This window comes from Thamnophis elegans, chromosome 2, assembly GCF_009769535.1.
Source record: "Thamnophis elegans isolate rThaEle1 chromosome 2, rThaEle1.pri, whole genome shotgun sequence".
In the NCBI taxonomy this organism is placed as follows: Eukaryota; Metazoa; Chordata; class Lepidosauria; order Squamata; family Colubridae; genus Thamnophis; species Thamnophis elegans.
The window spans coordinates 171,705,969-171,723,304 of NC_045542.1; the positions used below are offsets into that span (position 1 = coordinate 171,705,969).

At 44.9% G+C, this 17,336-nt stretch overlaps 1 protein-coding gene across 2 annotated transcripts; it reads right to left on the reverse strand.

Annotated features, from left to right (window-relative positions):
• Nucleotides 1–1,815: 1,815 nt before the first annotated feature.
• Nucleotides 1,816–16,916, reverse strand: LOC116503357 (zinc finger protein 345-like). Of its 2 annotated transcripts, XR_004254691.1 has the most exons (6): nucleotides 16,847–16,916; nucleotides 15,504–15,627; nucleotides 15,042–15,106; nucleotides 12,684–12,810; nucleotides 4,401–6,935; nucleotides 1,816–2,304 (listed from the first exon to the last, which is right to left on the reverse strand). XR_004254691.1 is itself a non-coding variant. In XM_032209724.1 (5 exons), the coding sequence occupies exons 2-5, from the start codon at nucleotides 15,610–15,612 to the stop codon at nucleotides 4,990–4,992; spliced, it is 2,247 nt and encodes a 748-aa protein (XP_032065615.1). In that variant the 5' UTR covers nucleotides 15,613–15,627; nucleotides 16,847–16,916; the 3' UTR covers nucleotides 4,224–4,989. The 2 variants fall into 2 exon arrangements, 1 of the variants encoding a protein (XP_032065615.1); XM_032209724.1 differs by lacking the exon at nucleotides 1,816–2,304 and having other exon boundaries at nucleotides 4,224–6,935.
• Between the last annotated feature and the right edge of the window lie 420 nt (nucleotides 16,917–17,336).

Here is a 17,336-nt window from a genome sequence, read left to right on the forward strand (position 1 = left end):
ATCATCCATCTACCGATCATCTATCAATCTGACTATCACCTGTCCCTCCACCCATCAATCCATCATCCATCTACCTATCATCTATCAATCTATCATCCATCTACCTGTCTTATCAATTTGTCTGTTTGTCTTATCTATCAATCTCTCATCCGTCCATCCATCCATCATCCATCTACCTATCATCTATCAATCTGTCTATCATCCATCTACCTGTCACCTATCAATCTATCATCCATCTACCTATCATCTATCACTCTATCATCCATCTACCTGTTTTATCAATCTGTCTGTCTGTCTGTCTTATCTATCAATCGGTCTATCATCCGTCCGTCCGTCCATCCATCCATCCATCCATCCATCCATCCATCCATCCATCCATCCATCATCTAGCTAGCTAGCTAGCTAGCTAGTTAATCTGTTGCATGTGTATATGTGTGTTATGTATGTATGAGTAGATATATATATTTTCTTTTGAGAGTGGGCAAGAATTTCATTTTTAATATGGGGTCAGTGTACTCACAGTAATAAATGACAATAAAGGTTATTTTATCCTTTCTCGACTTTCTGACAAGCAGTCAGTGGGGAAGCCAGATTCACTTAACAGCCAGATTATTCACTTAAAAACTGCAGTGATTCACTTAACGACTGCAGTGGGAGAGCTCGTAAAATGGGGGCAAAATTCACTTAAGAAATGTCTCCCTTAACAGTGGAAATTTTGGGCTCAGTTGTGGTCACAGGTCAAGGACTACCTATATATTCTTAAGCTGTGGCAGGGCTACCTCACTAGAGGTTCTGAATCAGGATTGTACTGGAATTCGTCTGGGTGACTGGGGGATTCCTGTCCTGTTCAGAGATCGGACTGGAATACACCCCCCCCCCCAAATCCCTCCCAACCTTTGGAGATGAGATACATATTTCTTTGGGGTATGAAGTTTTGTGCTCCACATCAACGAAAAAGGGGTTAATTGTACATTTCACTTTTTAGGCTTTTTTTGTTGTTAAAATATCATCTTCTTGCACTTATCCCCAAACTGCTTCTGTAATAATCTGGAAACCAGCTCAAAGCAATTGTGAAATCAAACTTTAATTTTAGCATCTTGGGGACACACAAAAAAAAAACCCTCACAGAAGGTGCCCTTAGGCATCCAATGGATCTCAAAGGATAGCTGTAAAAACCTTTGTCCGGGATGCCAACAAAATTGGAGGCTCATCGATACAATGCCATGGATTTTTTAAAAAAAACCCTGTGACAAAGAAATCTACATAGGATATCATGTGCAGGGGAGATTTATTTATTTAATCTGTATCCTGCCTTTATTTTTTAGAAACAGCTGAAGGCAGTGAACATATCCTACACACCTTCCTCCTCCTATTTTCCTCCCAACAACCCTGTGAGGTGGGTTAGGCCGAGAATGACTGACCCAGTCACCTATCTGACTTTATTGAGCCACGGTGGTGCAGTTGTTAATAAAATATGGACAAGCACAGAGTCGACCGTGGCACGACAAAACCGCGCTCGTCAAAATCGCGGCGATAAAATCGCGGCGCTAAAGCCGCGACGTCATCACCGCGCGTCATCACCGCCGCGGCAACAGAAGGGCGCTTTAAAACGGCGCCGCGGCAGAAAGCCGACTTCAATTAAGGTAAGGGTTAGAATTAGGTTTAGGGGTTTGTTTTAGGGTTAAGTTTAGGGTACTGAGTGCTTGGGAATGCGCGAATTTGCCCTCCGCGATTATGTCATCGCGGTAGGGTCACGTTTTTCCTTAGCGCTTAGAACGGCGCGAATTAGTCTTCGCGCTTATGTCTCTGCGGATAAGGGCTTCGTGGATTTGTGGTGGAACCCGAGTCACCAGGGTCTTCTCTGAATGGCCACCAAATTGGTTTGGATGATCTCATGCTTTGAACAGGGTTTCTCATAAGCATTAGATTTAAACTGGCCCTTCTTGGCATGGTTCAGTTCATTTAGTTCAGCCTCTGCTCCCTCTTCACTTTGTGGTTTCAACTTTTCCAGGTTCATTCTTTACACATTTCCTAAACAACCCCAACACCATCATTGCAACCTCATGCTCTTGACTTCCTGCTTCTATGACAGCATTCCCCTTGGAGGCTCTTTCAATCTTTTCTCCTCCTTTCGGTTGTTGCGTTCCACATATTTTCTTTATCAATACGCTTTTTTTTATAGAACACTTTTTGTGAATATACATTTAAGCCTCAACAAGTAGCAGCGGTTACCAACCCAGACAGAGATCAGAAGGTCAGCTGGACCACCAGAATCTGGATCACCTGGAACATCACTGGTGCAGGCTGGAAGAAAAGATATAATTAAAAAGATCAAGTAATACTGCTGAGAACATAAGGTATGGATTCAAATTCAGCTCCAGTATCTGTCAAAATGGTGTCTGTGGGTGTGTCAAAATGAGATCCACAAGGGCGCAATCAATCCTTCCCTCTTTTTACGTGGATCAAATTCAAATGCTACTCATGTTGTGGCTTTGCTTGTTGGGTGAACAGATCGGAAACATAAAATTCACTCCTCGCTGATTATAAGGCATCAGCTGGGCCAGGCACACATGGTGAAGGTCAATCTATTCATTCAGGGGGGAGGGGGAGAGGTTTGCATGACTGTCTACTTGCTATGATCCTTGGGGAGGACCAAGCTGACAAGAGAGGCAAAGATATTCATCCAATAGAGAAAAAAAACCCTCCAAACAAAGCCGTCAGTAGAAAAAAATAGGGAGAGAAGTCTACAGTGCAGACGTCAGAAGTGGCTCCAGGAGGACAGAAGAAGTGGCAGGATCGGATTTACTCCCCCCACCCTGGAGTACTATGGGAGGTGGAAAAGGGTCAAAACAAGTCAAGATATCATCCAGGAAGCTGTGGAGACCCAGGAGCGGTGGTGGGATTCAGCCAGTTCGCACCTATTCGGGAGAACCGGTTGGTAACTTTCTAAGTAGTTCAGAGAACCGGTTGTTGGAAGAAATCTCATTTTGGTTTTTCCCATTTTACAAGGGCTAATCCTGTAAGGAAGGCAGGAAGGAAACATTCTGGTGTTGTTTCTAGCTTAATCTTTATTGCCCTGCTTACAGAAACTGCCTCTCCGGTTAACCCTTATTACATTGTAACAGCTAAGGCGAAGCGCCCATCGACGTGAGTGACGCTGAGTTGACCGCGCCCACACAGTCACATGACCACTGAGCCCCGCCTACCCATCTGGTCATCAGGGCAGAGAACTGGTTGTTCAATTATTTGAATCCCACCACTGCCCAGGAGAAAGGGGAAAAGGAGACCTTGGAGAAGTCTGGTAACCCTGAAAGTGCCAAGCGATGTGCACTGAGCACACTGCAGTTGGTCTCCAGGAAGAAAGGAGGCCATGAGGGAAAGGCAAACCAGGGAAGCCCAGTGGTCTCCCAGGAGACTGCAGAATCCCAGGAACAGAGGAGCCACTAGAACAGTTGAGAGAAACCCTAGAACAGTGATGGCTAACCTTTTTGTCGTGTGCCAAAAGTGTTTAAAACCCATAATGCAATGCGTGCATGCCCCCCCGTATCCCCATTTGAATATGTGCGCAATAGCAATAGCAATATAGCAATAGCAGTAGACTTATATACCGCTTCATAGGCCTTTCAGGCCTCTCTAAGCGGTTTACAGAGAGTCAGCATATTGCCCCCAACAATCTGGGTCCTCATTTTACCCACCTCGGAAGGATGGAAGGCTGAGTCAACCCTGAGCCGGTGAGATTTGAACCGCTGACCTGCTGATCTAGCAGTAGCCTGCAGTGCTGCATTTAACCACTGCGCCACCTTGGCAATTCCCCCTGCCCCCCATTTTGTGCCTAGTAGGCCTCCCTGCAGCCTCCTGGGAGCAAAAATGGGCCACGGGGGGATGGACGGACGGACGACGACACTTGCCATACCTCCCGTGCCCCATTTTGGGCCTAGTAGGCCTCTCTCCAGCCTCATAGGAGCAAAAACAGACTGTGGGGGAACTGCCATCCCCCCCGCCGCCGTGCTCCATTTTGGGCCTAGTAGGCCTGCAGCCTCCTGGGAGCAAAAACGGGGTTACGGGTGCTACACCCTCTACCCCCTTGCATGCATACAGGCCACCCCCTCCTGCCTGCATGGCAGAGACCCAAAAATAGCTGGCCAGCAAGAGGTGCTCGTGCATGCACGGTGGAGCTGAGCTGGGGTGAGGGCGTGTGTGACCACACACATGCCATAGTTCACCATCACGGCCCTAGAAGTACAAGGGATGGCCATGGAAGAGAGTTCTAGAGAGAACCAGAGGAAGACTTTAGCGTTACCCAGAGGGATGGCCTGGAAGACAGAGACTGGGTTATAGTGAAGGGGTGGTTGCGGGAAACAGATCTATTTCCCCCAATGTTTACCCACAGGTGCACTTACCTCACAACTGAAGGGCCCTGAGGTGGCCACGCAAAGACATCTGGGGGAAAAAATGTTGGCAACAACTCCGATTCATTTTCAAGTAATGGAAAGGAAGCGGCCTTTTCTCAAGGCCACCTTGAAGAAGTTTCATCCATCATTACCCTTTCCATGTTCATTTAGTTTCTCTCGTGAATGGAGCCACTTTGGAATCTACAATTGTAGATCTTTGTAAAAAAAAAATTCTTGGCCACGTTCTTACGTTTTCTCCTAAATGAATCAACTCACTGCACATTTAAATTCCATCTAACTTACTTGAATGCACATTTGTCTTTATGTGAGTTTGCGCCTGTAATTTCTCTTAAAAAGCCAGGGCTGGTATTGAAAGTTCCAGCAATTCTCACAAAATAAAGCCTTTTATGGGAAACAATGGCCCTTTTGCGTCTTTCCCCACACTTTGGGTATTTTTATAGTTCTCCCACATGGATTCCTTTAGGTCTGATAAGGCTACTCTCCAACTGAACATTGCTGTACGGTACGCACATTTCTATTCTTTCCACTAGGTTCTTTATGAAAGGAAAAATAAACATTTGGAATGAAAGCTCCCGAATTATGATTTTTCTCTTTTGTGGGTCTGTATGTGTTGAGAAAGGTGATTTTTCTGGCTGAAGCTTTTTTCACATGCCACACATTTGTAGGGTTTCTCTCCTGTGTGAATTCTTTTGTGTTTGATAAGGTTTGCATTCTGAGTGAAGCTCTTTCCGCACTCCATGCATTTGTACGGTTTTTCTCCTGTGTGGATCCTTTTGTGGCAAATAAAGTTACTGTCCTTACGGAAGCTCTTTCCGCACTCCATACACTTATGTGGTTTTTCTCCTGTGTGGATTCTTATGTGGATTCTAAGGTTTGAACGTCCACTGAACTTCTTTCCACAAATCAGGCAACTATATGGTTTTTCCCCGGTATGCGTTCGTTGATGGTATTGGAGGATAAAATTATAGGAAAACCTCTTCCCGCACTCTGTGCATTGATATGGCTTCTCTCCTGTGTGCTTTCTTTTATGAGATGTAAGACGGCTGCTTTTATTAAAACCTTTTCCACACTCCAGACATTTATATGGTTTCTCCCCCGTGTGAATTCTTTTATGGCAAATAAAATAACTGCTGCAACTGAAGCTCTTCCCACATTCCTTGCATGTGTACGGTTTCTCCCCCGTGTGAATCCTTTTGTGCTGCAAGAGTTTATAGTTCTTACTGAAGCCTTTTCCACACTCGGTGCATTTGAATGGATTGTCTCCTGTGTGAATTCTTTTATGTTGCAAAAGGCTACCATTCTGGCTGAAATCTTTTCCACACTCCATGCATTTGTATGGTTTTTCTCCCGTGTGAACCCTTTTATGGCAAATAAAATGACTGCTCTGATTGAAACTCTTTCCACATTCCGGGCACGTATAGGGTTTCTCCCCGGTGTGCATCCTTCTATGTTGCAAAAGGCTGCTTTTCTGACGGAAGCTCTTTCCGCACTCCAGGCATTGATACGGCTTCTCGCCTGTGTGAATTCTTTTATGTCGGAAGAGGCTACTGTTTTGACTGAAGCTCTTTCCACACTCCATGCATTTGTATGGTTTTTCCCCGGTGTGGATCCTTTTATGGCAAACAAGGACGCTGTTGTCACGGAAGCTTTTTCCACACTCCAAGCATCTATATGGTTTCTCCTCCGTGTGTCTCCTTATATGTATCATAAGGTTTGAACTGCCACTGAATTTCTTTCCACACTGCAGGCACATATACGGCTTCTCCCCTGTGTGGGTTCGTTGATGTCTTGTAAGTTGGCCGCTCTGATTGAATTTTCTTCCACACACCAGGCATATATACGGTTTCTCCCCCGTGTGGATCCTTTCATGTATGATAAGCTTACGCCTCTCGGTGAAAATCTTTTCACACTCCAGACATTTGTAGGTTTTCTCCCCCGTGTGGATCCTTTCATGTATGGTAAGTTTACCTTTCTGGGTGAAAGTCTTTTCACACTGCGGACACTTATAGGGTTTCTCTCTTAAGGGATTTTTGGGGGGTAAAACATGCAATCGTTTCTGATTACATTCCTTTCCAAACTCACGTGGTTCCTCATTTTTATGGGAAATAAGACGACTGTTCAAACTGAAAATTCCCCCACAATTTATAAATGTATATGATGTCTCTTTGATATATGATGGGTTATGTAAAGCAAGAGAGGGACTAGGATTGATAATTTGCCCATTCTTTTCATATTCATATTCTTCCTTTTTATTCTGCATTGGGCAATGTTTACTGAAATCAGATTTCTTTCTGTCTTTTTTGACATATCTGAGATATTTTCCTTCTTTTCGTTGGGGAACTTGCTGGATTGCGAGGTCATGGATTTCACTGTGACCAGGAGCAAATTCCTTTCCTTCATTCATTATGCAACCTTTTTTACTCCTTTGTGATGGTTCTTGATTTTCAAGCAGGCTTTCCTCAGACTTCATCATTTGGAATACTACCATGCTGGGCTTCTTATTCTCATGTTCCTGCTGATAAGCTAATTTGAAAAAAGAAAAGAAAAAAGAAATTAATTGTTACTTTCATCATAGAAAATGGTGCCTCTGTGATTTCCGCATATCTAAGATTTTGCTCTTTGTATGATTCACTTATATACAGGTAGTCCTCAAGTTACGACCATTTGTCGAGCCACTATTCAAAGTCACAATGGCATTGAACAAATGGTAGTTACCCCCCTCCCCAGTTTCCAAAGTTACAGCTGTTGCAACGCATCTTTGATCACATGAGCAAAAGTGGACATTTGGCAGTCTACCCAAACTTACAATTGCAAAGATGCATCAACTGTCCACATCCGCTTATCTCCACCCGTCTCAATCAGAATAGAGCTGGAAGGGACTTTGGAGGTCTTCTAGTCCAACTTGCTGCTCAAGCAGGAGAACCTATATCAGGGGTGTCAAACTCAAGGCCCATGGGCCACATGCGGCTTGTGGGGTTCTTAAATCTGGCCCGCGGGACCAGCCTAGAAATAGCAAAGGACCAGCCCACAGTGCCTCTGGCAGCCAAAACGGGGTGTAGGAGGTCCTGCACGCAGCAAGCATGCCCCGTTTTTGGCCTTCTGCAGCACTCTGGCGGTGAAAACGGGGCTCAGGGGGCCCGCATGTTTTGGCTGGCAGGATGCTGCAGGAGGATGTCCAGGCAAAAAATGGGGCATGGGGAAGGTGCGCGCAGACCCCCTGTGCCCCGTTCTGGTCAGCAGGCTGCTGTAAGAGGCATCCGTCCCATCTCCCTTTCCCCCAAGCCAGCCCACGGAGGAGAGTTACAATGCTGATTTGCCCCTCGAAGAAAACCAGTTTGACACCCCTGCCCTATACCATTTCAGACAGGTGACTGTCCAATTTTTTCTTAAAAACCTCCAGTGACGAAGCCCCTACAACATCTGAAGGCAAGAATTATCCTCACTGTTAGGAAGTTTCTCCTTAATTCCAGGTTGCTTCTCTCCTTGATTAGTTTCCAACCGCTGTTTCTTTCTCCTTTTGTCCTTTGGAAAATAAATTGACCCACTCCTCTTTGTAGCAGCCTCTCAAATACTGGAATGCTGCTATCATGTCTTCCCTAGGCCTTCTTTTCTCTAGACTAGCTAGACAGCCAACTTAGCACAAAACACTGCCACTTCACCATTGCCACTTCACACTCCTCTTGCTCTGCCACTTGGCTGGCCTACACTCTGCTCACTTTACCATCCTGCCCTACCTTCATCCTTCCGGTTTTGCTGGCACTGCTGCCCTTCACCGTCTTCCTCCTGCTAAGGACAAGGCACATCTGGCCTGGCCTTATGCGAGGCAGCTGCTGAACGCAGCGGGCTTTCTTCCTGTGGGCACTCACATCGTTCTCCAAACAATGTGGACTGTTCTAGCAGAGCTTCAGAAAGCTTCTGTGGCCTCGCAAGAAGGTCAGACTTGCCTTCAAATTACATGGAAAACCTCAGGGCCAGCAAGGCAGAGTGGCAAAGGGTAGTCTTACCACTTACACTGAAATCTCCCCTCCAATCAGATCACTTTGCCCCTTCTCAGCCATAAAAAATATCAAACAAATCAGCATCTGCGTTTCGTGTGTCGGATGAGGAGAGCACATCTTTCTGGCCACTTTGTGAGCATTTTAACAAACTGCATCACTATTTGGTTTGGTGGCAGCAGTGACTCAGATAGAAAGTCCATACAGAGACTGGTAAGGACAACCGAGATTATAGGAAGCTCACTTCCCATTATTTGGGATACTGCTTATAAGTACTATGTACTTAGACCTCAAAGCATTATTAGAGATCCCACAGACCCACTTTACGGTCAGTTTCTGTTGCTCCCCTCTGGGAGGTGTCGAAGTATTTCTAGCAGGACTACTAGATTCTGTAATTCCCTATGCCACCCATTTAGTAAACTCACATGATTCATTTTTCTTGCCATGAACAGGTAGACATCCGAACTAGACTGCTTTTGTGTCAGATAATATATGTAGGTATATATACATGCATGCATGCATATATGTATGTATTTAGTTATGTTTATGTAGTATATATTGAAGGAGGTGTCCCTTTGAGAGCTGTATGCAATGAAATTTCATTTTAATGTATGCCGATTAGTGTACATTCATAGTGACAATAAAGTTATTCTAAGTTCTAAATCAGGTCAGGCATATGACCACTATTAAGTTTTGGGCTCCGGATGACCTGGATGGACCCGTGGCTGTCATGGTGGCTATGAACTCCTGAGCCTATATATGAATAGTAAGAAACCAGACCATTTGAATGACCAATCAACAAGAGAACCAATCAGCTGTCAGAATTTAAATATAGCTCCAAACGAACAACCAATCACACAGCCAACTGATCAAACTGGCACACAAGACATTTATAAACAAAGGAGAAAGGACAAGAAAATCCTGCTGATGATGTTACCTAGACTGGTAGCGAAACGTTCAGAAACTAGATCAAAACAAGTTTGGAGAGAAAACAACTGCCAAAAATCTAAAACCTGAGTTACAAGTAGTTTCTATTATTTCACTCCTGAGCTGAGCCCACGTTACTTTCTGTGGGTGTAACCTCTTCAACTTGGTATTTATCCTGGCAAATGCAGTTTCAAGAATAGCCTCCACTGTTTAGTCACACGCTGACTAAAATTCATGAGGGCACTTCAAGTAATAGGAAAAAGGACGCCTAATACATCCCTATCCTGTCCTGTTCCACAGTAAAGTTTTCCCACAAACATCAAGAAATCTCTGAAAATACAATGAACTACCAACTGAAATGGAATATTTCCAGCAAGGATAAGAACATGTGAAAGGGATGACCTTGAGGAACAAGGTTTATCACCAAGACAACAGTTAGATAAAAGAAACCTGGCTTCAGGGCAGAACTGTAAGCTGAGAAAATTGTCTCAGAAAAATACCTTCCTTGTTATCGCAAAGAGAAAGGAAGGAAGGAATACACGGAAGGGAGGACTGAGTCAGATGGGGGAATGATGTAATGGGCAATAGAAATTATCTTGAAAGAAAGCCCCTTTTCTATATATCTCTTGCCAACTTTAGTTTATTTGGCCTGAACATTCCTGAGACCATCACTGTAACTCCATGCTATTTTGACAGGATTCCTATTTGAGGAATCTCTTTCAACCTTTTCTCCTCTTTCAAATATTCATTTTCAAACAGGGGTCTCCTTGGCAAGTTTTAAAGCTTGTGGACTTCAACTCCCCAAATTCCCCAGCCAGCATGGCTAATTGAAGAATTCTGGGAGTTGAAGCCCACAAGTTTTAAAGTGGCCAGAGACCCCTGATTTAACACATTTTCTTTGCCAATTTTATTCCAGTGATGGTCCTGAAGATTTCTCCACCCTCCAGACGTATCTCCCAAAAGAAGGCTCTTTCTGGAAAATAAGGGCGGAATCCTTTCTGAATCTCTTCCCTGTGCATTTTTGTGGTTCTCCCACATGGATTCCTTTGGACCTGATAAGGCAACTCTTCCAACTGAATGTTGTTCCACAGACTACATATTTCTACTGTTTTTCCACAAGGGAAAATTGTCTCAGAAAAATACCTTCCTACTAGTTATCACAAAGAGGAAGGGAGGAAGTAATGCATTCAGGCTTGCTAGATTTGGTTACCATAATTTTATAATAAGAGTAATATTGTTATGCATGATTACTTTAATTTCCTAGTCTGGTCCATTATTCCCTTTCTAGAGTGGTAGAAGATCCCACTTTGGTTTCTAGAGATGGCAGGCTGAATAAAAATTGATGATTTTTAAAAAAAATAAATAAATCAGGTTTTTAAAATTTAAATCAGATTTTTAAATTTAAATTAGGTTTATTTTTATTTTTATCAAATTTATTTTAATGAAATGTTTTTGGGATAAAAATCTATCTAAAGATAGTTTTCTACTTCAGATACATTAATAATTTACGGTAGTTCATTCAGCATGAAATGGAGCTTGGTTATGTAGCATGAGGCTGTATATTCTGCAATATTTACATTTTTGGGAAACTCATTCAATGAATCCAAGCTCTGCAAGCTAAATAGGAATCCTTTATTTTGTTTGCAAATAATAATATTAAAGATTCTAACTACCAGCAGGAATGAGTCCTTACATTTAAAGACCTCCTGTCATTTCAGATTCATCATGGCAGTGCCTGTTACTGGGCATCCACTCAGCTGCTGCCTGCCACATCCCTCACCTTGTATCACTGCCGCATCACCAGCCGTCCCATTAAAGTGAATGGGACTGTCGGTGAATCAATAGCAGGTCAGAGGAGGAGCCGCTGCGGGACAGAGATGACAGTTGCACTTTAAAAATTATGATTTAAACTGAGTTGATTTAAATCAAATCCACGCTGTGTGACGGCCTCTGATACTCAGGGCATGCAAAATGGAGCACTTCATTCCTATGGTTCAGACCAGGGGTGGGTTCCTGCCAGTTCTAACCTCTTCTATAGAAGAGGTTCCATAAATCTACAGTGCCGTTTAGAACCGGTTCCAGCTCCCTCTGCCCGTCCGTACATCATCAAGATGAAGAGCGAGAGGAGGAATTCTGGGAGTTGAAGTCCACAAGTCTTAAGTCAAGTTTGAACACTCCTGGGGTTTTTTTCCTAAAGGGTTAGGGGTGCAAGGGTCTTGTAACTTGACAGCTTTAAGACTTGCATACTTCAAATGCCAGAGTTTCTGAGCCAACATTTTGGTTGCTAAGCAAGAGCGTTGGTGTTAATTTTACAAGTTGGCCATGCCCACCCAGTCACATGACTGCCAAGCCACTCCAACTCGGTCACATGGCTAGCAAGCCACTCCCACAAAGCAGGCCACACCTACAGAAGACGTTCTTAAAATTTTTGAAACCTACCGCTGATCCAGACTCAGATTTCTCTGGGTACATGGAAGGGAGGACTGAGATAGATGAGGGAGGTGATGTAATGGGCAGAAGAAATGACCTTGAAAGACAAGCGAAAGAGCCATTCAGGGAGTCCAAACAGAACTGTAATATGAGAAAACCTCTCAGACAAGGCCTTCACTATTCTCAGAAAGGAGGGAGGGGGACAGGGAAGTAAATTTAGACTTGCAGTATTCTCTTAAAGTAAAGGTTCCCCTTGCACATATGTGCTAGTTGTTCCCGACTCTAGGGGCGGTGTGCTCATCTCCATTTCAAAGCTGAAGAGCCAGCGCTGTCCAAAGACGTCTCCGTGGTCATGTGGCTGGCATGACTAAATGCCGAAGGCACACAGAACACTGTTACTTTCCCACCAAAGGTGGTCCCTATTTTTCTACTTGCATTTTTACATGCCTTTGAACTGCTAGGTTGGCAGAAGCTGGGACAAGTAACGGGAGCTCACTCCATTACGCAGCACTGGGGATTCGACCTGCCGACCTTTCTGATCGACAAGCTCAGCGTCTTAGCCACTGAGTCACCATGTTCCTTCAGGATTCTCTTACTATACTAAAAAAAACCAGTTTTAGCCTGTGTGACCTTTGTTTCTTAGTCTGGTGTCCCTTGAATGGTTGAGAACTGGGCAGAGGTGAATTAGAAGAACCTCAAGATCCCTTCCAACCTTGAAACAAGAGGGGAATAAAAGCTCAGTTGAGAAAGGATTCTGGGAAGTATCGACCAATTTTTCCATGTATTTACTCTGGAATCACAATAAAATAACAAAATGAAGACAGAATTTCTCCCTCAACCTTGAACATGCTTTGTTAGAGTTTGGATGATAAAAAGACTTTCCACAATTAAGTGAGTCCAGAGCAAAATGGATTCTTACCCAGAGCAGCCACATTCCTAGAATTCTCCAGCATGACTTCTCCATATAAAGCTCTCTGGCTGGGATCCAGCAGCTCCCACTCGTCCTCTGTGAAATACACAGCCACCTCCTCAAAGGTTACCAAGCCCTGGAGTTCAAAAGATATATAAGTTTCCTCAGCGGAAGTGCCAGAAACCTCCCTTCAACATTTCCAATATCCTAAAAAAATGAGCTGCACAAGAGAGAAAATGCTCCTTTTCTGACACTATGAACTGCTAGGTTTAATACCTGTCTCTCTGACCAGCTAGCTACCTGTCTGGTTAGAATTTCTTCCTTCCGCAATTCATCTCAGATAATCCAGCTTGTCGCATCTCCTTTTGTGTCAAACTTTCCATTTTTTTTCAAACAAGAAACCATTTTGATGTAAAAAAATTCCACACCTCACATATATAAGAACTTTTAACTGGATCTGCTTCAATATGCGCCACAATGTAACTGATTTGTTTAACTGGTTGTGAGATGGCCTATTAATGTTTTAATGGAGGTTGTTGGAAGAAGTACCGTATTTTTCTGAGTATAAGGTGCACCGGAGTTTAAGACGCACCAAGGTTTTGAAGAGGCAAATAGGTAGGTAGATAGATAGATAGAGGGAGAGAAAGAGAAATACAGTAGGTAGGGAGGGAGAGAGAGAGAGAGTAGTTAGATAGGTAGGTAAAGGGATATATATATAGAGAGAGAGAGAAAGAGAGGGAGAGAAATATAGTAGGTAGGTAGGGAGAGAGTGTGTGTAGGTAGGTAAGTAGGTAGAGGGATAGAGAGAGAGAAAGAGAGAGAAATACAGTAGATAGGTAGGGAGAGAGAGTAGGTGGGTAAGTAGATGTTTCCAGGTGTATGTATCCATGTGCTGTAGAAGGAAATCGCTGACAATCTGCAGCACCTAAGATTTTGTTTCTGCTGGCACAGCACTTGATCAATATAATTCTCACCAATCAGTTAAAGAGCTTTCCAAAGGGGGAAAAAACCTCCCCAGAACAGTCCATTTTTTGCTCATTCCTGCCCTCCCCAGCCCCCAGGAGCTCTCTGAAAGCCTCCATAAGGCTGTACACGGCCATTTTGGTGAAGGAGGGGGGGTTTCGGGACACAAAAATGCTGTATTCAGTGTATAAGACACACCCAGATTTCAGCCTCTTTTTTGAGAAAAAGGGTGCGTCTTATACTCTGAAAAATACGGTATATCCACCTGGTTCAGCTTCGAAGCGAGGAGAAAGACTCTGGAAACATGGAGGCTGATTGGAAAGATAGTTTAGTGGAGCAGAATCATCAAGCACATGGTCCTGGTACAGCTGAATACATGGAGTGGAGAGTGAGGGTTGTTTATACCCTTTTGGACCTTGCTCTTGAGCTTCCTGTTCCTGTGGCAAGAGCATGTACTCTATTGGTTGCTGTCAGACTCCCATGGGGCCAAGTGTGATCATGTTTGTCTGAGTCAGGTTTGGTTGAACCTTGGGCTGATGCAATGAAGGGACTTTTTGTGCAATTCCTATTGTGGCTGAAGGCTAATCCTACCTTTATTCAGAGCCAGATCTTGCTGCCGGCAGTAATGGATTGCCAAATCTGCATTTCTAAAGCTGCCCCAGCTCAGTATCTGCTTGGGTTAGGGTTAGTGGGGGAGGCGGGAGGGATCTGAGGCTCTGTCTCCCTTCATATTTCTATTTATCTTTTAGGGGAAATACAATATTCTGCCTTTTTAATATTTCCTAAAATATTCCACTCTTCTAGGAGAGGAGTGGGGTGCTAACTTTCTATAAAGTTGACAAATTTAAAACAACTCGGTGCTTTCATTTTTTGCTAGCTAATTCATTCTTTGACACATACCTCTGGGTACAAAGGATTTATTTTAAATAAATTAATGTAATCCACTGCAGGTTCAAGAAACTTGATTCCTTAAATAAAGGAACTGATTCTTTAAATGAACTCAATATCTCAATATGAATGTAAGGAGGAAACATTCCTGCCAGGACAATGATCCTACCACAGAAATACGAGTCTGGGACAGAAATGTAATTTGAGAACATTTCTCAAGTGTCCCACTATCAAGTTCTCACCAAGATAAAGTGAGGAAGGAGGCAGGTTTACTCAGACTTACAAGATTCTGTTACTATAACCCTGCAGAGAAAGTAGCATTACCTTCTATAGCTTTAGTTTTAAATTTGGTTTACCTTGGAGGACTAACTCTTGAGTAGGTTGTGCTTAATCAGTCATCCTGAAAGAAGAATCAAGCTAAATTTTGATTTTAACCACCTGACCTCAATAATCTTTGTGTGGACGGCACAAATGCCCCCTCCCTCCCGATTTTCCTGCCCTAGTGAGGCTCCACACCTGAGCTGTTGCAGCTCCACCACATGTAGATGTTTCACTGGTTTCCATCCTCAACCTTGGGTTCCCTGTGATCAAGATAAAGAGAGATGTATGAAGAATAGCAATAGCACTTAAGACTTATATACCACTTCACAGTGCTGTACAGCACTGTTTGAGCAGTTTAGAGAGTCAGCCTATTGCCCCCAACAATCTGGGTCCTCATTTTTACTAACCTCGGAAGGATGGAAGGCTGAGTCAACCTTGAGCCAATCAGGATCGAATTCCTGGAAGTGGTGCAGAGTTAGCCCACAATACTCCATCTTAACCACTGCACACCAACGCAGCTCCTTTTTGGGAATATTTGGAAGCTGGCTGAGTCAGTTATTGGAACACGCTATAAATTAAAGCCGGAATGATGTGTAGAAAAGACACAAGAATGAAATGACTCCAGGTTCACTGCCTGCGGAAGCAATTTTCCCATACCTGGCAACGAGACCCGAGTTGGATTCTCCTCCGAGAAACCCAACAGCTGCTCCAGAGAGAGACCAGAAAGATCTTCTCCGCCTTCAGGAGGTATCGTGGCCATCTTCATCGGCTGGCCCTGCAACTTAAAATAAAGCCAGAATCAATGAATGGCAGTTAAAACAATTAAAACATTGCAACAAGGAGATTCTTCTCTGCTTCCAAAACTGGACAATATCCCTTGATGGAGATTTGCCTGGGATTCCTTCTTCCTCCTGGAGGAAGGGGAGGGGAAAACAGAATTCCGAGACTGGAAACAAGGGGAAACCAAAGTCACTTCTATTGTTACAACTTGCATTTGTGTCTCCAAAATTGGACCGTGTTATATCCATAGATGGAGATTCAAATTCTCTCGGGATTCCTTCTTCCTCCCGTGGAATAATCTGGATGGGGAACCAGGATTCTGGGGCTGAAAGTGGAGGGAAACCGGAGCATTGTCTATTGCCTTTTGAGCAGGGCAAGGGAACTGGATCTTCTTCCCAGGAGGGAAGAGACCCTCGCTTTCTGTTGTAATTTCCAATGGTCACTAAATGAATTGTTGTAAGTCGAGGACCACCTCTAATTTGGACGAGCAAAGACAACCCTGGGACTGAAATTGGAGGGCAAACCAAGGCATCTTCTATTGGCAGGACCTGCCTTTGCGGAACTGGCTCTGCCTCCCGGAGGGGATATCCCCTCACCTGCCACTCCTGGGCCCCGAGGAGAGCTGAGCAGGAAGCCTGATTTACAACTTGCATTTGGGTCTCCAAAGCTGGACGAGGTTATATCCATAGTTGGAGATGGGAATTCCCTTCTTTCCCCTGTGGAATAATCTGGACCTGGAAACGGGACTCTGGGACTGAAAGGGAAGGGAATCCAACCTGCTTTTGAGGTGGACGACTAGTTAAAGGAAACCACACCACGAGGAGATCCTCCCGGGAGGGAATACCCCCTCATCTGCCTCTCCTCCTGCGCCCGAGGAGAGCTGAGCGGGAAGCTCTCCGTCCCGCCCTTCTCCGGGGGCAACCTGGCCAGGAGCCTCTCCGGGATCCCCCGCTTCTCCTCCACCCCCGCTCCTCCTACTCCTCTCGGGGCTTCTGCCAGCCGGGGCGGGCGGCTGCAGACCGCCCGGGAGCCCGAAGCGGCGGAAGAGCTCAGGCTCTGAGCGCTGCGGTTCCTTGGGGACCCTCCCCCGCCTGGCTCCGGCCCGACCCTCCTCCTCCTCCTCCTCCTCCTCCTCTAGCTCAGCGGCGATGCTCCCGACCTCCTCTTCCTCCTCCTCCGCAAGGCCATAGGGATGCCCCGCTGCTCCTCCTTTCTCCTACCCGAACAGCCTCCGGACGCCCAGCCGCTCCGCTCCAGATTTCCCTTCCCCGCAGCCGCCTCCTTCCCGGGAAAAGCGTGGGGGAAAAAACACCAAAAGGTTTGGAAAAACGGAACGCAAACCCCACTCTCCCCCCCCTCCCCGCAGCAGCGCAACGCCCCCTCCCTCCCCCGGGAAGGCAAACGAGAGCCTCCTCCTAGAGCGGCTTAGTTCCCAACTCCTTTAAATGGAAACAGTAACAAAGTTGGAAGGGGTCTTAGAGATCACCTAGTCCAACCCCCTGCTCACGCAGGAGACCTACACAAGGGATTCGAACCGCCGAACTGCCGGCCTTTCTGATCAACAAGCTCAGTGTCTTAGCCAGTGAGCCACCTTCCATCCCTCTGTGCCTTTTTTTTTTCTTGTGGGTGGCTACTGCTGGCAATATAGATAGTCCTTGACTTCCAACGGTTCCTTCAGGGACCATTCAAAGTCACAATGGCCCTGAAAAA

What these genes read in the sequence shown, in the direction of transcription:
- LOC116503357 (XM_032209724.1), bottom strand. Translation starts at nt 15,612, where the DNA reads ATGAAGATGGCCACGATACCTCCTGAAGGCGGAGAAGATCTTTCTGGT. An exon ending in AACTCGGGTCTCGTTGCCAG is followed by an intron (nt 15,107 to 15,503) that starts GTATGGGAAAAT and finishes TCTTGATCACAG; the next exon opens with GGAACCCAAGGTTGAGGATG. An exon ending in TAGGAATGTGGCTGCTCTGG is followed by an intron (nt 6,936 to 12,683) that starts GTAAGAATCCAT and finishes TTTTCAAATTAG; the next exon opens with CTTATCAGCAGGAACATGAG.